This window comes from Ambystoma mexicanum, chromosome 9 (genome assembly GCF_040938575.1).
Source record: "Ambystoma mexicanum isolate Mex_15411 chromosome 9, UKY_AmexF1_1, whole genome shotgun sequence".
In the NCBI taxonomy this organism is placed as follows: Eukaryota; Metazoa; Chordata; class Amphibia; order Caudata; family Ambystomatidae; genus Ambystoma; species Ambystoma mexicanum.
Window position 1 is genome coordinate 711280846 of NC_090931.1, and position 18158 is coordinate 711299003.

Below are 18158 nucleotides of genomic sequence, written 5' to 3' on the forward strand. Positions count from 1 at the left end.
CTCAAAACAAGGAGGATACCTTAAGAGGATGTTTGCCTGAAGGGGGATATGGAGGGGGTGGGGTGTGGGGAGGCTGGAGGGCACGTGTGAATTCATGAAAGATACCAACGCTGTTGAAATGGTGTTACAGGTAAGAAACTACTCCCTTCTCCAACAATGGATCTTTCATGGATTCACATGCTGTGAATAGACTACGTAGCAGTAAGAGGACCTGGAGGTGCATAACAGGCACACAGGACATATATGAAAGGCAATATAAACAGAAAGAAAACATGAGCAGAGCCCAAACCACGGAAGCTGCGGGGCTTACCTTACTGGAACAGGCGTTGAAGCACAGCACGCCCCACTTGCACATCCTCAGCATGTTGTTGATTCAGACAGTAGTGTCTAGGGAACGTGTGCAGTACTGCCCACGTCGTTACCTGGCAAATGTCACTGAGCGGTATGCCCGCCTAAAGGGCCGCCGAAGACGCTGTGGATCTTGTAGAGTGAGCCCTTGGAGTAGACTGTAAAGGTTTACTTGTTTTTTCGTGGCCGAATGATATCGTAGATGACACCCATCGTGAGATGCCTTGCTTTGAAAATCGGCTTCCCCTTGTTAGAGGGGCCGAAAGCCACATAGAGTTTCTTCGATGCCCTGAAAGACTTAGTCCGGTCCAGATAGAACGTCCGAGCCCTGTTGAAATCGAGGCGATGCAATGCTTTCTCAGCTGGAGTGGAAGTCTTAGGAAAAAAGGTCGGTAAGGCCATCGTAGAGTTCTTGTGAAAGTCCGACGGAACTTTAGGAATAAAGTGGGAATTTGTAGAGAGGAGAAACTCGTCCTTCATGAATCGCAGCTATGGAGGGTCAATGACCAGAGCCTGAAATTCCAAAACTCGCCTGGAAGATGTAATGGCCACCAGAAAAACAACCTTCCATGTGAGAAATGTAATGGCAGCCTTTGACATAGGCTCAAACAGTGGTTTCATGAGGGCTGCAAGCACCTAGTTGACACTTCAGACTGGAGAAAACTTTTTCTTCAGGGGGAAAGGCCTAAAAAGGCCCTTGAGGAAATGTTTAATCAGTCTATCACTAAACAGAGGTGTAAAGTTGCGCTGCCGCGTGAGCCTTGAGATGGCCGCCAAGTGGACCTTGATAGAAGACAATGCCAGACCCTCCTTTGCAAACATCAGAAGGTAAGGATTGAGTTGTGGAGGCGAAAACCTGCAATGGCTGCAAGTCCGGCTACTGAGAACACCAGATACAGAACCTTTTCCACTTATGGGCATATGAGGCGTTGGTAGATGGTGCCCTCGCTGCAGCCAAGATGCGGCGACATGCCTAAGGAATCTTTAGGTACCTGAATTTGGAGTGGTCAGGAGTCACGCTGCTAGGTTGAGGGAGGCCTGGTTGTGATGCCACACCATCCTGTTGTTCTGTGAAAGAAGATCCGGCTCTGAACCTAGGTGAAGAGGGTCTTCCATCGCTAGGTGAAGAAGGTCTGAGAACCAGGTCTGTCTGGGCCAGAACTGGGCCACCAGAATGATCCTGCATGGAACCTTATGAATCATCTGAATGGTTTTCCTCATCAGTGGAAACCGAAGTCCGGATGAGACACGGCTGGCAAAGAAATGGCACTGCTTGTTCTCAGAGCTGGCGAACAAGTCCAGAGGGGAGGGGGGGGGCGGTACCCCATTCCCTGAAAATTCTCGCCACCTGGTTGTCCTTCACCCGCCATTCATGCATCTGCCCAAATGTTTTGAATCCCTGGTAGGTAGAAATCCAGGATCTGAACCCTGTGCGCTATGGCCCAGATGGCCTGAGCCTCCTAGGACAGAGACTGTGAATCTGTGCCCCCCTGTTTGCGTAGATGGAACATAGTTGTGTTGTCGGTGAGAATCCGTACCAGAGTCCTGAACGAGGGGAAGAAAACATCTGAGTGCGAGGTGAACTGCCCTCAATTTGAGAATATTGATATGTATAGAAACCTCTGAGGGACCACAGGCCTTTGACTTGGAACTGGTTCAGGTGTGCACCCCATCCAACCTGGGATGCATCGGTCATGACCGATTACTGAAAGTCTGGTTCCACCAGGGGCATCCCCTTATGATGTTGCCAGAGTGAGTCCACCACTGCAGGGCGTCTGCAAGAGACCGGGAGATCACCCTGTCGGACCAGGAGCCATGGATCTGTGACCACCTTGAAACGAGAAACTCCTGCAAAAAGCGCATGAAAAGCTGACAATTCGGAATGAGTGGGATGCAGGATGCCATGGAGCAGAGAAGAGACGTGTACAAGTGGACCTTGACGGAAGTTCCCAGTAAAAAGGAGCCCGCCAGGGACAACAGCTTCTCTATCCTTTTCTTCGACAGCTTGACTTGATTGAGTGCCGTCTGAAAATCAGCCCTCAGAAAAAAACAAATCGCTTGAGGGTGTTAGACAGGATTTGCCAAAGTTGACTGCGAAGCCCAGACGCTGTAAAAGGAGCATGGCTGCGCTGAGAGACTCGGACGTCCACTGACAAGTTGCCCCCTGACCAACCAGTCATCCAGGTACGGGTAAACATGGTGTCCGTTTCTGCGGAGGTAAGCCGCCACCAGAGCCAAGCACTTAGTGAAAGTCCTGAAAGTGACTTTAGGCCAAAGAGGAGAACCCGAAACTGGTAATGCCTGTCGCCACACCACGAACCGCAGAAGTTTGCAATGCTTGGGGTGCATGGGGATGTGAAAGTACGCATCCTCGAGATCCAACAATGCCAGAAATTCCTCCAGCTGAACAGTTCGTATGACTTCTTGCATCATTAGCATCCTGAAATGTTGTCGCTTTATAGTCTTGTTGAGTGGCCGCAGGTCCAGAATGGGGCGCCCTTTTCCGTTCGGCTTTTTGATGACAAAGAACCTGAAGCAGGTTCCTCTTCCCTTTTCCAATACTGGGACCTCTCGATTGCACCCTTTTGCAGCATTAGACAACCTCCTGACGCAAGACCTGAAGGTGCGGCTGTTATCTTTTTACTGGAGGAATAGGGAGTTGCAGACACTCAAACTCAGAGTGGCCGTATTGGACTGCGTCCAGCACCCATCTGTCTGTCCTGATCAAATGCCACTGGTCGAGGTGGTGGGCCACCCTCCCTCCTAATCGACTGCCCTTGTGGCAGTCATTGTTGAAGCTTGGACTGATGGTCTCTTTGAGAAGAGGAGGTACCCCTCACACTGTCCTTGATACTCCTTGCTTCGCTGTGTGGACTGGGCTAACTCTGTCCTGGTCTATTAATTGCCTACTTCGCAATATGCATCTTCTTTTCACGTTTCTTGCAAATATGTACTCCAAGAAGTGCAAAAAGTGACAATTCTGCTTGTTAGTGATGAACTAGCATTGAATCAAATGCAGTGTCATTCATTCCAGAGGTGTGCTTAATGGACTGTACAAAATACATTAATGGGAGGAAGCAGAGAAATTGGTCATTTTGGTGTATACTGCCAGGTTTTCCCCCCTACCTATATTGAAAGAACCGGAAGCTCTGAACTTCCGTTTTTTCCCTTCAATATAGGTGGCTTCCTGGGCTGCAACTGTCGTCACTCGCTCTCATGTTGCTTGCACGAGTTCTGTAACTTGTCAGCGGTTGCTTAACCACGGAAAGTCAGAGGTCTTAAAAGCACAGGGGTGGGGCTTATTTTCAAGAAGTTTCCCACGCCAGCGCGGAGTCATTTGTTAATAGGCGCCAACGCCTTCTAAAAGAAAGGTGGGCTGTGCAGTGTGCGTGGATAGCATGAGAAGAGATGACGTAAAACAAGGCGCCGCAAGAGACTGCGAAGAGGCGGTATTGTGCAACCTTTCTGGTATATTAAGTGTCTGGCTCATTTCAATCAATGCAAGGTTACTTAGCAATGTAAAGCAGCACACGCCACGCCTCACACCAACATTATTTTTAAAAATAGCTAGTAGGCCAGTGCTGGCTCTGTGGTAGCGAGGAGGGGGGAGGGGGTGGGTACAACCGACATGGTAGAGGCCAAAACAATAAGCCAAATTAAAGTCGGCATGCACGCATCATCGTCCTGACAGAACGCACGCGTCCAAGGACATAGCACTGTGAATTGGATTGCAATGAAATGTTCTCAATAATTGGAAAGGCAAAACCAGGTCGGATTTGCTTTTTTTCTGCAATTTACAAGGCCACTACTTTGAATTAGGTCAGGTTGAGATGAACCTTGGCAGGGAAATCAAGCACATTTATGCACGAGTAGTCTTAATAATGAAAAGAAAATGTATATAGTTCTGAAAAACGGTGCGACATCACCTAGAAATGTAATTGTAATATGGTTACTGTCACTCTAAGTAGCGCAGAAAGGGACAATTCTGCTGGTTAGTGATGAACCAGCGTTGCATCAAATGCAGTGCCATTCATTGCAGAGGTGTGCTTAATGGACTGTACAAAATACATTATGGGAGAAAGCAGCGAAATTGGTCCCGTTGGTGTATACTGCCAGGTTTCCTCTAACAGCTGAGTAGGGACGCTCCATGGTCTGAGAAAGCACACAAACCTCTTCTTGTGTATCCAGAAAAGGTAAGGCTATGTAAACCATACTGCTTGTATAAACAAAACAAAAAGAAAAATGAAGTATAACAGCAGACAAATTAACAAGGGGGGGTCCTGGGAGTCCCTCTGCCAGACATTAGTCCTGGTTACGAGAGACTTACCCAGAGTCTTTAGCTCACTATCTTTCACAGAGAGGAAATATTCCAAACATATCAGTCTTTGTCCTGCCCTGGGGCAGTCCAGCACCGAAATGCAAGGCAATTCTCCTCTGAACAAGAGTACCAAGAGTAAGTTACTAGGGGAATCCAGACATGGACCCCTTGCGCACTATTCTTAGAGAGGCACAGAACCACCCTACTGATGAGGTCCAACCAGACCGAAACACGTGTCTGGGGTTTCTGTTGGTACTCTTGTTCAGAGAAGAATTGCCTAGCATTTCGGTGCTGGACTGCCCCAGGGCAGGACAAAGACTGATAGGTTTGGGATATTTCTTCTCTGTGAAAGATAGGTTTGGGATATTTCTTCTCTGTGAAAGATAGTGAGCTAAAGACTCTGGGTAAGTCTCTCGAAACCAGGACTAATGTCTGGCAGAGGGACTCCCAGGACCCCCCTTGTTAATTTGTATAACAGCAGACTACATGGACGTTGGTCCAGTGAAGCATAATTAACATTAGCGTATCTATGAAAGGCTGTCAGTTCCCAACCCGTTCATTGCTCCCAATTAACGTAACCAATCATTTAAAATCAATTTATAGATGAAGATCCGGCAGCTAAATTGCAAGTGTCAGAAGCCATGGTCCATATTTAGGTCGGACTAAAGACTTTCTCAGGGGCTGTGCTGTCAGTCAAAAAGACTCTTGAAGCATAAAGTAATAATTTGATCATCTTATTGGGGCTAGGATTTTTATTGGAGCATTGACATTGTGTCATGATGCCTACCCCCGGAGCACCAGGACAGGCCCAGCATCCCCGGGAGCAGGCATCATGCCCTCGGGTAAAAGCCCAGCGGTCCCTAATAGGGGCTCTTTGGACTTTGTCCTGGCGCCTTTGGCGCCAGGCTCAGGTGTTTGGTGCACTTACCTGACGCAGACCATGCTGCATGAAGCCTGAAAGCCAAATGAGGCTTAGGAGGGACTATTTTCTCAAAGGAACTATTTTACTTGGGTGGGGACCGTGGAAGAATACTTACCTGGAACTTCTTCCAAGGCTATTTAAACCACGCCCGGACTGCCACACGTGCTTCGCGTTGCTCTGCATCTAGAAGCTGAACGCTCACCGTGTCTGCTCCTGCATCTTGCCTCCAGCCACACCCGCCTCGATCTTGGGATACCTGAAAGGAAGGAAGGGAAGAGAAAAGTTGAAAACCAAGAACTTAATCTAATTTCTTACGTGTCTCCGGAATCATCACGCCAGCAATCCTGAAGATAGACATTCTTTAAAAGCATTGCGCTACTTGTAGCAGCGCCGCGCATCACTCGCCTGCCTCGTGGGCTCTTCACTATCCACCGCGACCTTCTGGGCATTCCGCCACATCTCTGCACCTGCAGGGGAGAAGAAGAGACAAAAAGGTGAGCAGGAGGAACAAATGAGGAAAGCCTGATTTTCCGTCACAAGATTTACCTGGCCATATTTGACAGAACCACTCCTCATTTCGGGTTGGCGCCACTTCTTGGCCTGGTACCGCACCCCGGCCCCTAAGGGGGGAAAAAAGAAAGACATTACTAGAGGGATTCAAAGACATTTAAAAGGATCATTTTATCACAAACTCACCTGAGTTTATCTCCGGCAATATCCCTCGAAGCATCACTTCCACTCTGCACCTGAAAATAAGGACAGATCGCAGGTTAAGAAAAGCAAACAAAGAAGACTCTACTCTGGAACTTTTTAAACTGCATACCATTTCGCCTTCCGAAACCAGTGAAGTAACTGGTCAAATACGCGCCCCTGCACCAGAAGCCGGATGGAGAGCTCATCCATTCAAACATTAAGGTGAGCCTTGATTGGGGATTTCGGAGGTGGTCAGAGAAGAGCAAAGGGGAGGTGGGAAGCTATCACAATACTCTGCAGTCAGTTAATCCCCTTTCTCCACCTACAGAAAGATTTTTCTACGGGCCAGACAAGCCAGATTTGGGGGTCCAGTTCAGTCGGTGTTTCGAATCCTGCGCATCACACTTGAAGAGGTCACAGCAATCCAGACCAGGTCAGCGCCTCCGTGGGAGCCAGGTGAGCGTTACACATTGCACACGTTTTGATGGAATTGATACATGTCAAGGTTATGTCTGGCAATCATCGTTACTCCAGGCCCACCCGTCACGGTCCTTGCTAAGTGACAGATCCCTTCCTTTCATACAGAGACGAAGTTGTCTAAAAATGCTCAGAATGATCCCATACTCACTAAAGACAGTATAAAACGATGCCCCTCTTGTCCTCTGCCTGGGTGTTTTTATGCCAGACGAAAAGGGGGAATAACTCAGGACATTGATGCAAGTGGAAAGTAAGCATGCAAAGAATGAAACAATACATACAAATATAATTCATAGAAACCAGGTCCAAAAGTCAACAGCGATACATCAAACATTTGTCCCTGGATGTCATCAAGGTAAGACAAGGCATTGCAATATGAACAGAATGACCAGACAGAACATGACCAGGATCATATACCCAACCATCTATTAGGGGACACATAAGATCCCACAGAATTGGTCCCGTTGACAATGCACTAAATGATATGGGACTTGATGTAATTACTAACATTGCCAGCTCGCTGGCTACTGCAAAGTGCTGACAGCAGGCAAACCTTTATTCTGTCAAAACGTGTGTCACCGTTCTGAAAGGAGGCGTTTTCAAATAAGTGTTTTTGCGTGTCTAGACTGGCCTACATTGGAGCCACCTTGGATATGTTTTCTTATTATGGCATCATATTTTTAATGGTAAAGCCAACGGGAGTAGGTTATGTGGGGTTACTGGCATACTCCCTCAATGAAACTGCCATTTGTGATGACCTACTGTCCGCTTGCAGTACTTTTTATCCTAAGGAAACTGCAACTTGTTAATTAACTACTATACTGCTTCTTATGTTGTTGTAACCTTTGCAAACTGCGCCTTATAAATGATAAAATAAATACTGGCAGAGCCAGCTTTGACATGGGATCTGTGTTAAAAGACAGAGGAAAAAAGCCTGAGTACCAAAAGCACAAATTCGTTTTTTTCGGTTTTCCCCATTTGTTCACATATATAAGACCCCCCCCCCCACAGCCCTCCACCTTACACCTATACATTTTCTATTAACTTTACTCCCACCACCACTCACATATACCTATGCAAACAAATGGGGTCGGACATTTGGTATTCTGTCTTATTGGGCCTGCCTTTTTGGGCATTTCCTTGACATGTGTTCTTATAGTATCATTACTACCATTAAAGCCAACATGAGAATGTTCTTATATGGGAACACATCACATGTTCAGGCAGCCACCATGGACCACAAAACTGCTAGTGAAGAATGTGGGCATGTGGCAGGCCTTGGCTCATTATGTTTGCTTAGTCTCCATGTGGCCTGAGCCAAAGGGGAGGAAACAAATTAGGTTCTCTCAGAGTTCCTTGCCACACTCAATATGTAAGAACTGTAACAAATGAAAATGCTGCATAAAACTTCCAACAGTTGTAAATATATCAAATCTGCTACAATCTATCTATTGTGCACCTATCCCGACAGTGGATTACTAGATTTGCTTGGTTCAGGCTCAGTTTCTATGGGTTTAATATGTTGATACACCTTCGTTCCTTTCATGCAACAGCTACATTTTCTTTCCATTGCATTGCATCATTTGGCCGTGGAAGTCTGCTTACTTTCACAGTAATTTGTTAAAATGGGCCTATACACACTGATGGTAAGGCTACGTATGGTGATACACTCTTGCATGAAATGTATATCATTACAGTGATATCGTAACCATAATTTTCTTAGTGTACTGAGGATGAACAATGCCATGTAATGCCACTCTGTTTTGTCAAGAGGGAAAGGTTGTGTGCCATCAATTCCCATGATGTCACTTTGCGGCGGGGCCAAATGACATCACTTCATGTGATGTCATCAGAGGTCAAGGGTTGTGTGATGTCACTTCCGCTAACCAAGTGAAATGACGTCCCTGGCTTCCAGTTTAATAGTAGCATAGTTTTGTTACCTTGGAAAAAGTTTTCTACTGGTATACAACCCTGGGTGTTCTATGCCATGATAGTATGGCCACAAGCCCTATTTTGGAACGTTGATGTGTAAAATGAGAAATTGTTACACAAGATACTCTTCAGTCCATCTAAACTCGTGTGGTCTTCCTTACTCCATAGTAGCTTGAGGTTTGTGCATTTTTGAGTTTGTCCGTGAGGTTAGTGGCTATACTCGAATAATTGGGTATGAATCAACTGTACTAGTGGTTATCCCCAGGAAAGCACGAAGTTCCCTCTTGGTCTTAAGTGCTGGAGTCTGTTGGACTGTTTTGACTTTCTTGCTCTGCAGTTGGATTAGACTGTGTACTACAAAGAAACCCAGATATTTGACCACAGAACGTTATATTCGAGAGTTGGCAGTTAAACTATCTTCTTATAGCCTTGGTAACTTCATATAGACAATATACCTGGTCGGGTATATTGTCGCTGTGTTTCACAAGGTCATCTAAATATGCTTCACAAAAGCTTGTGAATGGTTTCAGTGCTCCGTCCATAAGGACATAAGGAATGGGGTAGGTGCACTATGAAGGCCAAATGGTAGGAACTTAAATTGAAATGGGCTTTGCAGTGTTGAAAAGGCCGTTTTCTCTAAGTCTGAAGGATTAACAGGGACCTGCCAGTAGCCTTTGGTTAGATCTATCGTGGTTATGTATTTCGCTCAGCCCAATTTATCATAGTATAGTTGTGTTAGTGAATAGTTATCAAATAGAGAGTTTGAGTTGAGCTTTGCAAAATGAATACAAAATCTGTTTTTTCCACCAATACAAAGGAAGAGGACCAGGGACTCCCGATAATATCAAACCATCTGGTTCTCAGCATTTCTTAGCCCTCCTTTTCCATTTTCTTCCTAGCTTCAGGGATTATGTAGGGTTTTTAATTGTTTTTCCCTTAAGGTGTTCTGATACAATAAAAAAAAATAATCTGTACCCCTACCTGGTTGTTCTACGAATCTCTCAGGGAATTGCGCTAACAAATCCCTGATGTCCGTCTGTCGAGATGGTGACAAGTCTGGAGATACTACAGTGTTTTCTTGGTCGGAGTCAGTAAGAAGAGTGGCCATTGTTACCATGGATTCTTCACTCGGATCTACTCTCCGCTCCAAGTTGATTAACAGGATACAGTTGGGTCTTTTGTCTCCTGCTTGGTTGCGATATAAGGTCGTCCAAAGGGTCTTTCACTTTCAGGTATTTTATAAAGGCATGAACCATTTGGACACCATCTTATTCTCAGAAGTGGGTAGTAGAACCAACACCGATTGTCCTACTGAGAAGGCACAGGGAGTAACCTTTTTGTCATAATTGGCTTTTTATGTACTTGGGCTTGTCCTGGACGTCTCCGTACAATTTCTCTTACCGTTGTCATATGCATAGTACATTTTGGGCAGTTTGAGAAATTGGTAGCATGGCCTCGGTTTTCCCTCAACATATCGAATAAGTCACTGTATTGGATATGTTGTAACACAAATAAATGCCCATCTTTCCCTATACTACTGGGTTTGCCTTACTAAAGAAACTAGATAAAGGTGTTAGTCGTCAGAGAGAGTCTAATCAGAAACGGTCCACAGTCAAAACAAACCCCTTCTGACCCTACCACTATTGTAATCACTTAAACGGGCAAATTACTCCCTTCTCCTGAAGATTTGTTTTCACAAAGTTCGATTCAGTAAACTATCCTCAAGTAGTTCCTGTTGACTGTTTTTAATCACTTCACACAGTTCAGTTATAGGACTTCTGCTTATCTCATCTCTTTGGTGACTATTCTCGGTTTTGTTCTTCTCTTGACGACTTGTTTTACTTTTAGTTATTCTCTTTTCCCAAGGTAAAGTCACCCGATATTTAGGGCTCTCCCCTCAGATTCTCTGGGCTTTTATATATAGTTCATAGTCTTTGGTTTCTCTTTACTCTTATTCTCAGTCTCAGACTTATCTTTAGGCTTCTCTTTTCTATTATATCTCTCTTCTTTAATTAGACCTTTGTCTGGTCTAACCCCAATATGCACATTCCAGGCTTATTCCCGCTCTTATTTTTTAGTGTGCCAAAGTTTCTCCTTGACTGGGGCGAGTATCAGTATGCCAATAATGATGCTCCTGCACTTTGCTAAGGACCTCATTACGAGGTTGCTGGTAGTACCAGCGACTTACCAGCAACCTTGGCTTACTGTTTACACCGCCCGAAATTCCGGTTATATCGAGATATTACAGGAGGGGAAATGGTTCTCATAGACCTCCATGGGAATGGGAACACTGAAGCACAGGCACCGTTGTTAATGGTGCCGGAGCTTCAGTGATTTATCTGCCGGTAGGGGCCTGAACCTGGTTGTTCACGGCCCCTACTAGCAGGCTGAGTATGGTAAGAATGAAAAGGTGCCGGTAAATGTCAATACCTTATCTTGGAAGAGAATAAGCACTATTAATCAATAACTCGCCCTCTCCCTACCCACCCTCCGTGCCCCCCCTCCCACCCCGCTCTTGGCTGCTGTTGCCTTTCTCGCTCCGATTTCCCAGATGCTGCGTGTCTACTTTTGTAGTTTGTTTTTTCTCGGTCACAAGACACTGCGTGTCCATTCTCTCCTCCGTGTAAGCAGATTCGTAACTCGCGGGCTTCCTCCCTATTTCTCCATCCTCCCCCCCCCCCCCTCATATGATATAGCTGTGTGACTTCCTCCGGCGCAGTCCTGTATTCATTTCTCCGTTTGTTTGGACCTTTCTCCTCCTTCACAGGTCCTCCCTCCTTGTCCCAGTAAAAGGTGATTTTTCTTTTAAAGGAGTAATCACAGTTTCCCGATGGCAATAATACATACTGGTATTGTCTTCACACTTTTCTTTACTGGTTGTGTTTGAAGAGGTGCTGATGGAACGTTTTCTCACAGGAACGGGATTCATTATCCCAAAGGTGGATTATCTTCAGTGAGGTCCCACTTGCCTAAACTCCTAGGGAGGGTTTTGTGGAGCGGGTTAACCTCCCTAGCCTATGGGTGGGCGGGTGAGGAGGAGGCTCGGAGGAGGAGGCTCCCCAATGGGAGAAGGCACAAATTCCAGTGATTCGTCACAGCTTCAAATGTAAAGGAGTATATAGGAAAAGGGACATGACGTAGCAATTCAACTCATCTAAATTGTGCTACGCAAACAAACAAATTATTGAAAACATAATTGTTTTTGTTTTAAATCCATCCACAGGTACCTGGTGGGAAAACCATTAATTATAAACATTGTGCACAGTGCAAAAGGTTTCTGGTTCAAAAGCACCAACTATACACAGAAATTGGTTGCACGCAATGTCCATTTTGATAATGTAGAAACTTTGGAAGAGGCCAAACGACAGACGCTTGAAACTCCTTTGTTAAGGTAACGCGAGGGGAGTTTTTGATTGAATAGAGCGCTACTCTATGGATAGTAAGAGCAATGCTAATGGTGTTTTACTGTGTGTATAGGCGGGCTGATAAGGACCGTTGAAGATTGCGAGTAGACAACTTGTAAGCAACGGGGAAAGAAATAAGGAAGTTACGGTTGGCGTTCCCTTTTAGCGGTAAGCAGTAGAAGAGGCTGCAATAATATTGTTGTTTAACGGGTTCAAACTCGGTTTAGTCCCCTGTGATTAATTGCTGGCCAGACCACGGTAAATTAGTAACACGTGGTTCTGTAGTTTTGATACAGGTTGACACTCGGTGTAGTCAGAGAATTGTTTATTGTGATGGATTACTAGGTAGACCGTGGAAAATCAGCAACACGTGTTTCGTGTAACAGAAGTGCTTGAATGAAACTACCAAGGAAATGAAGTAAATTATTTGTGCATAAGATCGAAGCACAGTTACAAGTGAGTGAAATTGTGATGAGCGAATAATAATGACCACCATAGAAGATACATGACCATGTTCTTTTGTGACATATTAGATTGTAGGATCAATATATAGAAATTGTATGTAATACAGATATGTGCATGATTACAGATGAAGTACACAACTCATGTTTTGGGGTTGATTACTGCCCAGATCTAGGGATGATCAGGGCTTGAGTGTAAATTGTCCCACCGGCTAATAAGTAAAAAGAGATTATGTATGCAGTAGCTCTGCCTTGTTACGCATTACACGATACCACACATAATATCTGATATAGATGTCTGTCTTGTTTTAAATCTTTTTTAGATCTATTTTTGGGAGTACAATGGTGCCCCTGGTATGCAACATGTTTCAAATGTGACTATGTGACAAAGAAACAGTGTCCTGAAGACAGAATATCTGAAGAAATACAAAGGAAATGGACTATATTGTATTCTTGTGAAATGTACAGATTCTAGAAACACATGTCTAGTGTTGGCACGTTGGTTTTTTTCCCAAAGAAGAGGAGAATATTGTTATAAGAATATACAACAAAAGTGTGTCCACATATGTTCGATTGTACAAACCTAATGGGTGATGTTCAGATACACACTTAATGAATTGGTGTTTTTTTCTGTGAACCTGTAGGGTTAATTTTAGATGCATCACTGGTATTTTTTACTCTTTTTATGATTGTGATAGACATTAAAATGTGTTATTTTTTTAAAAGCCTTGTGTGTCTGCCTATATATCGAATGGGCAGCTTGTATGTATAGCGGGCAGATGCTACAGACAAACTCATAGCCTGAGTGGGAGGAAGCCGTTGCTGTGGGATTGGGTTTTGTTTGTGATGCAGTTTAGTCCTCACCCACACAGCCCCTAAAAAGAGGACCATATAGCTTGGTTTAGCTAACATTTTGATAATGTGCCAAAAGCAAACTCCTTTGAGCTGTGAAAACAATGTCAAACAGATTAAACAGATAGTAGCACACCTAGGGAACAGGCAGAATCCTATGCCCTGGAACAACTTTGACCAGTTTCCGAGAAGACAACCAATGTACCCAATGCTCACAAAAGCCCAGATGCCTGCTCTACTTACAGAAACATGTGGCCGCTAACATACGAGCGTGTCAAAATGCCTGTCCTTTGTAGTTATGGCCTCGTTGTCTCACACTCAACCAGCTTTGTCTCAAACTCAACCAGATCCTCCAAATACACTCCCTAACCTAAGTTGGTACTTAATAGCCTTCAGATGGGAACTACCCAGAGCCAACACTCACACTAGTTTGATGAATGGGTGGACATCATTAAGGCCGAATGAATGACTACCAACACACAACCACATCTAGCTCCGACAAGCGGTCTGAAGTGGCAATGAGGCTACAAGTTTCATATTTTCAGAAGCAAGTTCCTCTTACCAATAGGATTAGTAGATGTTTCTTGCCCTTTTTGATGCATGCGGTAGTGACGGGTTACGGTACCATGTGCAGCCTCTGCTTCTACAGTCTTCCCATCTGGACAGATGAGCACGCTTGTCATCATGCCAAGAGAACCATACCCTAATGACAAAAACATAAGAATATTCAGATCCCGGTTTAAAACACTGATTTACATCACAATGCATACATTTTAAAGTGGAAACAATATAAAAGGCCATATTTAACTAGCACTAAAACGAACACCTTATATCATGAGAACAGATGCTGGCAAGAAAATCTGCTGGTAAAAAATACAATTAGAAAAATGCCCAAACAATATGAGCCTCATTAAGAGTTTAGAGGGAACTGAAAAAACAGGAGGTAACTGTCTTGACTCATGTTTTCGCAGGCATCCGGATTATGAGTTAGTAAACCCATAAGGGTCTATAATACCTCAGCAGATGTAGGGCGGTATTACATACAAAATAAATTAAATAATTACCTCCAATGACACTTTAGCATGAGGACCAACAAAAGCCTCAATCAGCTCATAGTTAAATCGGTATCAACTCATTCCTTTTGGAGATATTAGGACGGTTAATACCTCCAAACTCTTAATGAGGCTCTTTATATGGACACAGGAAATTCCATGGAAACCACTTGAAATTGTGATTTGGTTACTTTCTCCCGCAGACTCATTTCTGCTCTTACCTTGTGCCACAGAGTCAGACTGCACATCCCCGTCATAGTTCTTGCATGCCCAGATAAAACCTCCCTCCGATTTCATGACTTGGGCCACCATGTCATCAATCAGTCTGTGCTCATACCAGATTTTCTTGGCTTCAAATTGTGGTTTATATTCCCTAAAAGAAATTTGATTTAAGATAACTGTAGGTAGTTTCTAAGGCTCAATTTAAGAGACGCACCAATCAAAAAACCTGTCTGTGGCTTTCTCCCTTGCAAATTGAATATACTCTGGCATACAATTCCTACTAAAACGTCAGCCCTGACAAGGCAGACACATTTTCAATTTACAACACATAGCTGCTACTTCTTGAGAAAAGTATTCATTTGTAGAACATTAAGGCACGACGATTTAGAAGTCAAAAGAGATTCTGCACCAATACTTCAGCTGTTAACAGTACACTTTTCCAAAATCCTCCAATGTGTACATTGTACATACAAATTAACAGCAAAAACCAGAATAGAAGGCTGCTCTAAGAATGCCGGGTTCAACTCTGAAGCGCCAAAAAAAGAAGATTGCAGCATCCAGGAAAGGGGCTTGAAACACCGGCGGGACACTGGTAGTTTGCAACCCATTTCCAGCCATCTGATTGTCGGAGTTCCCTTCCCTGGTGCCAACATTAAATGTTCTTAAAAATATAAGACTTGTTCCATTACACCATACAGTTTACTTAACTGCATAAAGGTAAAGAATTTATTGAGCGAATAGGTAAATAAACATACTTTTCATGACGCGCAATTCATCTTTGAATCATAGCCTATACCATTCTGCAGCCATGTGATCTGAAAGGGAGTAGCGAATGTTCCTTGCATAAAATTAAGGATTAATTTGAGATAGAAATAAATATATTTTAGAAATCCTGTTTGGCATGTGCCGGTCTTTTGCAAGTGTACTGAAAGCTTGATTTATTAAACCGTACAATCGGCTGAACTGTTTTGCCTGTGCAGCTCTACATTAAATGTATCATCTGGATCCTAAAGCGCATGTCCTCAATGAAGTAGTTTATCAACTCTAATATTAACTATCCAATCATTCATCCGACAATTGCCTTCCTATCACACTTTAGAAGGATACTCACCTTCCAGATCACATTGTTAAAACAATTTAATGAAAGTATATGTTTAGAGCATGATTATAAAGAAACAATGTTGAAGTTGTTTCTAGAATGTGCAGCACATCTCAAACCTACTAACCAGCCTCAAAATGTGTCCTCCGCACTAGTGATTTGCGAGTGATAACCGACACATGGTAACTAATCATGATGACCCTAACCGTGCTCAGGCTCGCACATCTATGCCGCAATTGTCCCCATCCACTAAAACACCCAACCCTCAACCTAGCACTAGTCCATGCTCGCTCTCTGCCCACTCATGCCCTACACATCCACGACCTGATAGTAAACAAACTTGATGCCCTCCCAATCACAAAAACTTGGCTGCATGCAGCATTGGGCCCGACTATCTTTTGCCACCCCCAAGCTACACTATCTTCAGGAGTGTTCGGTTGAACACCAGAGGAGGATAAGAACAAGTTACTTACCAACTAACGTTCTTTCGACTGGATGTTCCTCCCACGTATTCCTCATCTGATATTCGTATCTCGCCAGCTTCGGAAAAAATTCTCGGCAGAGGGCGCTGTGCACGAGGTTGTGGATTTGATGTCCCTCGACGGGCTCCTTACTGCGTCAACGTCACCACCAGTAAAAGTAGCTCGTGCCACGCCCGTTGGCTTCAGTTCTGTTTTTTCAAGGAAATATTTGAGGAACACCCAGGCATGCCACATGACTGAAAACTCTTCATGAGAGAGAAGTGTAAATAACGCAAACTGTACTGCGGGGTAGCATGGCAGGGGCGATGAGGAATACGTGGGAGGAATATGCAGTTGAAAGAAAGATAGTTGGTAAATAACTTGTTCTTCAAATGGATTGTGTCCTCCCACGTATTCCTCATCTTATGATAGACTCCCCTAGCAGTGGACATTTTTCGAAGGTGGGAGTACTAATTATTTTTTATCATGGACGGATTGTAGTACCGCCTTAGCAAATAATCCTTCATGGGAAGAAGCATCTAAGCAGTAATGCTTAATGAAGGTATGCATTGATGCCCATGTTGTGGCTGAACAAATATCCGCTACAGGGATTCCCCTCTTCAGAGCCGCGGAAGTAGCCATACCCCTTGTGGAATGGGCTCGAAGCCCATCCGGCGGGTCCTTTCCGGCCAATCTGTAGTCCTCAACTATAGCCAAAATGATCCAGCAGGATATGGTCTGTTTTGTCGCTGCTAATCCAAATTTATGGCCAGTATAACCCACAAAAAGTTGGTCATCCTGACGCAATTTTGACATTCTTGATATATAAAAACTGAGAGCCCTTTTTGGGTCTAGTCTATGAAACCTCTACTCCTCTTTGCCCAAATAAGAAGAAGGGTAGAACGTTGGTAGTATGATTTTTTTTGTGACAAGTGAAAGTCAAACTACTTTTGGTCAGAAAGAGGGTTTAACCTTAAGTACCACTTTGTCTTTGTGAAAAGTAGTGTACGGATGTTTACATGAGAGAGCCTGCAACTCAATAACCCTGTGGGCTGATGTTAAGGCCACAAGAAGGACAGTTTTTAATGTTAGAAGCCTCAAGGGACAGGAATGCAGAGGCTCAAAAGGTATACAAATTAGAAACTTAAGTACAAGATTTAAATCCCAAGTCGGGACACGAAAAGGGACTGGAGGGTACACATTAGTGAGCCCTTTCAGGAATTGAATGATTAATAGAATTTTGAAGTAGGAAACCTCTTCCGAGGAGCGCTTGAAAATGGACAGCGCCAAATAACCTTTTATCATTCCAATCTGGAGCCCCAGATTGGCTAAATGTAACAGGAAAGAAAGCACTATAGGTGTGCCACATTGGAATGGATCCACATTCTTATCTTTGCACCAATTACTGAAATTATTCCAACGACACTGGTACAGAGACTTAGTTGCTGGCCTTCTGGCCGAAAGCAATATCTCCATTATGTCATCCGGGAGGTCCCAATCCTTATATTCCAGCCTCTTAGAAACCATGCGTGAAGGCTGAGTGTCTTAACCTATGGATGGAGAACTCGACCTTCCTTTTGTGAGAGACAATCCTCTCTTTGTAGAAGACGTATTGGAGGGCAGATGAACATGTCCAGAATGTCCAGGTACCACGTACTCCTGGCCCAATCCGTGGCAATTAGGATCATGGTTTTCTTGAACTTTCTCAACCTCGTGATTACGTGAGGAATCACGGGGACTGGAGGAAACGCATACAGAAGTGGAAATTCCCAGTCTATTACGAACGTGTCTCCTAGAGCTCCTCTTGGGGAAAATTCCCTTGAGCAGTACTGATCACAATTTCGGTTGACCGAGGTCGCGAACAGATCCACCTGAGGGGATCCCCAAAGGGTGAAGATCTCTTGAAAGGCTTCCTGA

At 44.3% G+C, this 18158-nt stretch overlaps 1 protein-coding gene across 1 annotated transcript in view; it reads right to left on the bottom strand.

Annotated features, from left to right (window-relative positions):
• The window catches only part of IDH1 (isocitrate dehydrogenase (NADP(+)) 1), a 358127-nt gene that overhangs the window by 69473 nt on the left and 270496 nt on the right, over window positions 1-18158 (bottom strand). Inside the window, exons 6-7 of the mRNA XM_069615604.1 lie at window positions 14681-14832; window positions 13970-14110 (exon numbers count right to left, since the gene is read on the bottom strand). Coding sequence (XP_069471705.1) covers window positions 13970-14110; window positions 14681-14832 — 293 coding nt within the window. The remainder of the gene's footprint in view (window positions 1-13969; window positions 14111-14680; window positions 14833-18158) is intronic.